The 5575-nt window shown below is 31.3% G+C and overlaps 1 protein-coding gene across 1 annotated transcript in view; it reads right to left on the bottom strand.

The window, feature by feature from the left end:
- The window catches only part of LOC105623781, a 14511-nt gene extending 13059 nt beyond the window's left edge, over positions 1–1452 (bottom strand). The window contains 6 exon segments of the mRNA XM_012205161.1: positions 327–436; positions 688–742; positions 849–864; positions 866–953; positions 1226–1303; positions 1422–1452. Of these exon segments, the coding sequence (XP_012060551.1) occupies positions 327–436; positions 688–742; positions 849–864; positions 866–953; positions 1226–1303; positions 1422–1452 (378 nt within the window).
- Positions 1453–5575: the final 4123 nt, after the last annotated feature.

Below are 5575 nucleotides of genomic sequence, written 5' to 3'. Positions count from 1 at the left end.
AAATGTATAACCAGTTTTTTACAATAAAGCCTCGAATTTCGGAAAAAAAACGGCGGAAGCAAAGTTGTACACCTAATATAACAGATGAAAAATAAGGAACTTTCATTAAAAAAAATGAATATCTCTATAAGTTTCTTTCAATTAGATTTTCATTTATAAACTGTAAATATTCTTTTAACTAAAGTTTAATATATATTTGATTTAATATATCTTTTTTAATGCTAAAAAATTTAACAGATCTTTTCTCTTAAATTATTCTCTTAAATTGTAATATCAATCTTTCTATTAATAATCTTTTCTAAAAAATTTTCCATTCGTTGTAGCACCTCCATTTTTTCTGTATGTCTTTTCTCCGCTGCCTCTCGTTTAAACTTTTTTTTCTCGAAACATTTATTAGCATATTCTTCAAAAATTTGATTAATCCTTCTTTTTAACTCTACAAAAACAATAATATATAAACATAAACAATATAGAAAAGTACTGTTACATAAATCAATATTAAAGTATTTTTTAAGTAATACACAATTAGAAAATAAAGGCTCCAAACAATCAAGCTGGATTTTTATATAAAAGTTATATAAAAAGTAATTAATAAAAATTATATAAGAAATGATTAATATTAAAATTTATATACTTTTTCTTTTTGTTTCATTTTCTTTGTCAGCTTCTGATTTTTTATTTCCACACCAGCTTCAGCTAATGGTTCGACCCAAGGTTTACGTCTGCACATTTCATTCATAACCTGTAAAAAAGGATTTATACAAAAGAAGTAAAAATTAAAAAATACATTCGTCTAAAAATAATAATTATAACTGTGCATGATATGTCTATTAGATAAAAATGCTCACATCATAATATTCCCATTTTTCTTGCATTGCAAGACTTATGGTTATGATCATATATTGCTTTATATGTTCGTTTTAATATTTGATATCTCGTACAACATTTTTGCGCTCATATTGTTTATAATTGTTGTTAATATTGTTTTTTTTTTGCATCATTTGTGCTACTTTAATCCAATATTATTTTTGTGTCATCTTTCCTGATGTAAAATTTTTTTCTATTTCTTTGTAGCTTGCAATTAATAATAATGTTTCGACATGATTCTAATATGACTTTGAACTATTATTCTCATTGCTGTTTTCTATTAATATTATAGTTACAATTACAGTTAATATTTACATATACATATTTACAAAATGTCTGGCTAATAATATTTACTTACGACTCTCATTTGATTGACTACATGGATTTGTAATATCTTCATTGCCTTCTTCTGTTCTTTTTACGATTTCGGTAACATCTGTGCATAAGATATATTTTTAACATAAGATATATTTTAAACAATTTGATTATTATATATATAGCTATACAAAAAAGACCTATTGTCACTTATGATCCTGTAGTTTTTTGTGGCATACGTTTTTGTGCTTGCATAAGCACAAATTCCATATCTGCAAATATTATTTTTTTTAATATTAAATTCAATTACACTTCAATATAACAATAAGTAAAAAATGCTAACAGCTGGGCTGGACCTTAGAATTATAACACTGTTCTAGCTTTAGTTCAAGATTGTTTAAAAAATCCGATATTAATTGACATGCAATTTATAGAAATGAAAAATATATTTAAAATTCAAAATCTATTAAAAATGTATTGAAAATATTATTAGGTATAAACATCAAACCTCGATTGGTTAGTGTAGAAACGTTAGTGTTCTCTATTTACTGTTGTTTTTACGTTTATTTCACCTAAGCTGTATTTCATAATATATAGATAAGTATAAAATTTTTGCTTTCTGAGCATTTTCTTGACTTAATATTAATTCATCTTGCTTATTTTGTTTTCAGCATCCAACAGAATTATCTTGTCTTTTGCCATTTTATACTATGCTTGTTGCATCTTATTAGTCGCAGTAGTTGCAGTCAGAAGTGATGACAAAATAGATGATGTCATTATTTCATCGTAGTGCTATCATAGTTTACTGTGATGAACTTTGGAACAGGCTATACAGTACTGCTAGTACTGGCAGTGAGTTATGAAATGCAGCCAAAAATGCATTTAAGTGTACCACAACAAAAACCATAAAAATTGTATCGCAACAAAAGTGCATAAAAATACAACGCATTAAAAATGCATAAAATTTCATCATGCCAAAAATGCATTTAAAAAACGTACCAATATATAAAATTGCATTGCTCTAAATATGTATTAAAATGCATCACAAAAATAGTATAAAAATTGCATTGCAACAAAAGTGTATAAAATTGAATACCACCAAAAGTATATTAAAAATGTATTATATTGCATCGTATCATAATTGTATAAAAATTCCATTGCAGTGAAAATTCATAAAATTTCATCGCAACAAAAATGCATTAAAGTGCATCACATCAAAATTGCATAAAAATTACATTGCAACGAAATGTATAAAAATGCTTTCTCATCAAAAATGCATAAAATTTCATTTCATCAAAAATGCATTAAAGTGCAACACACCAAAATAGCATAAAAATTGCTTCTTCACTGAGATGTATAAAATTGCATCGTACCAAAATTGCATTACATCAAAATTGTATAAAATTCCATCGCATCGAAAATGCATTAGAGCATCATGTCAAAATTCCATAAAAAAAAATTGCTTCATGGGACGTTCCGTCACTTTTTCTATTATTATATTGCGCTCATTAATTTTTTCTTTTTGATTACTTAATTACTTTTTATTTCATCAATGTCTTCGTATGACTATTCTCATTAATATTAATTTATGAACCCTATGAGAATCGTTGAAAACGATAATAATAACGACCAATGTAGAGGTCTATAAATTGATTTATACATTGGTTTGAGCATGTCGCCATAAGGCAATGTATAAATTTCAAGAAAATAACCGTATTATTGATTAATAAAATTATTGCATTTTAATCTTTTATTTTTTGTTATTATTAATATTTTTACTTGTGGCACGATAAAGTTCCTTAGATGCATCGAAATTTAAAAAAAACTGATTAAAATAGTAAAAACCGCATTAAAAAAGGTATTATCTAGCGAATTTTAGCGTCAAACTTATCGACAGTTATTGTCAATAACATTCCACTCTCGATAAAGTAAAAACTAACTTGCTTCTTCGATAACTTCGATAACTGAAGTCTATAAGCTAGAAATCGGTTTTACCAACAGTCGATAATAGCTGGAATCTGCATCATCGAATTATGATCTATGCCAATAAAGCAGAAATCAGTCTTACCGACATTAGAGGTGGTATATCTCCTTTTTTATTATATTATATATATTATAGATATATAGCACCAAAATCCGGATAAATTTCAATTTAAACTTTCGACTATATTGTGCCTCCGCCAGAGGTTATTGTTGGCGTCCGAAAAAATCTTGTTTCTAGTAAACATATTCTCAAAATGTCCACGATGTTGAAATCAAGTGTGGAATATAATTGAAGACTTGCAATCATTGAAAGCCTTTGCGCTCAGGAAATAATTCGATTCTCTGATACTCGTTGGAGATCAACTATTTATGACGTTCTAGCAAAATATATGATTTTAGAACAGTCCAACGAAGGTTCCAGCGAGAAAGAGTCACTCGAAAGAACGCATCGCGAAGATCCCTGGCAATCGTTGAAAGGACTCAAGCGCTGATTTCGGATGACCCAGCGGACAATCGTTGCACGTTTTGATAAATGTAGTGTAGCCGTGGATGGAAACTGTGGCGTTCGAAAGGCCATATGTTTTTCAGCAGGATGATGCACCGATTCATACGAATCATTTAATTCTCTCAAAATTGACTCTCAGACAACGTCGATATGTTTTGGTCCAAGGAATTCTGACCTCCCAACAGCCCAAATTTAAATCCTTTGGACCTATTACATATAAAGCGTAGTTCGAAGTCACAAACAAATCTCGGCATCCCAATGTGACGTCATTAAGGATCTCTATTGAGGCAGCATTCGTCAGCATGGATAGTGCTACATTAGTGTGCATGTTTCAAACCGAGAATAGAGGCCGTCATTCAAACTAATGGGGGATGTATCGAATAATTGTGCTCTACAGGGATCCCCCAAGTGCCATGTAAAAGGATTTTTTGTAATATTTAATTTTTCATTAAAAACATTTTGTTTAAAGAAATTGTTTGATTCGTTCGGATTTTGATGACGCACCTTGTACTTCTATTACTACTGTAAAGGAATATTTTCCAAGATTACGCGCGAAGAAACTCGATTAACCTCCATGCTAGACATGTATTCCTGTTACTAGATATTTATTTTTTCAAGCTTACATTGCTTAGAATGCTCAAATGATAACTTTCTCATCGGAAATATTACTAGAAATTATTTTTCAAAAGTTCTAGCATGTATAAATCGATATTCTATCCATCATCTTGTATTTTTGATATTAATTTAATCAATATTTGATATTAAATGGCATCCGATCAAAATCGAAACATTCTAAAATGTCCTAGAACATTTTAGAAAATTCTAGAATTCGAAATATGTCGAGTGAGCGCAGGCTCAAGCACGTCCCCACTTCGTGACTCACAGGTATATATAGCGGAGCTGTCCCTCGTAGATTTCGAAATTTCAAGCCGCTAACATGTAGCATCCTTCCGATTCTCTGTCATGAACGCAATAGCAATCGGTGACCTCCCTGTTGTTCAAGAATCAATACCTCGAAGGTCCATCCGAGTGTTATCCAACGAGAAATTGCTGAGAAATTATGGAAATGAAGCTTTGGTAATTATTAAGGTAAATTATTAAGAATATATATTGCTCGAGAACGAAACAGCAGTTTTCGAACTTTCGAATAGCTAACGGACCTTTCAGGTCGAACGTTGTAGAAAACGCAAACAGCCGTATGCATGCACTAATTTGTCGTGACATGTTTGCGCGTATTGCGTAAAATGATGTAATGCATGCTCGTTGTAAAATAAAGTTGTTGTATGGTTCATGAGTGTTAAATATACCAGGTGTATAAGCTTAAATCCGCTGTTTGCTCATAGGTGGCATTAGTGAGCGTACAAAGCTACCCTGGGCACACAACACACTTTTTTTTATGTCTTTGACATCTGTCAACATTATTCAATGCACATCATCAGCAATTTCATACAACAACATACATTTTTTCTTTCGTAATCATGTCTAGTTTTTTGCCAAAAAAAAAGCATATGCGGAAAGCTTTGCTTTTCTGTTTCAATTTGAAGAAATCGGCTGCCGAATCGCATCGAATGCTTGTGGAGGCTTATGGCGACAATGCTTTATCGGAAACAACGTGCAGAGATTGGTTTCGCCAATTCAATGACGACAATTTTGACCTGAGTGACAAGAAGCGTGAAAATCGGCCCAGGAAGGTTGTCAATTGCAGGCTCTTTTGGACGAGGACGATATCCAATCGCAAAAAATGCTTGCCGAGCAATTGGGTGTTTCTCAAGCAGCCATTTCCATGCGGTTACATGCTATGGGGAAGGTCCAAAGATCGGAAAATGGATGCCGCATGAACGATAGGAACGCAGATGGAGCGACGCCAAAACACATGCCAAATTCTGCTTGCCAGACAAAAAAGAA

This window comes from Atta cephalotes (genome assembly GCF_000143395.1).
Source record: "Atta cephalotes unplaced genomic scaffold scaffold00002, whole genome shotgun sequence".
Lineage (NCBI taxonomy): Eukaryota > Metazoa > Arthropoda > Insecta > Hymenoptera > Formicidae > Atta > Atta cephalotes.
This window is presented reverse-complemented; position numbering and strand designations above follow the sequence as displayed.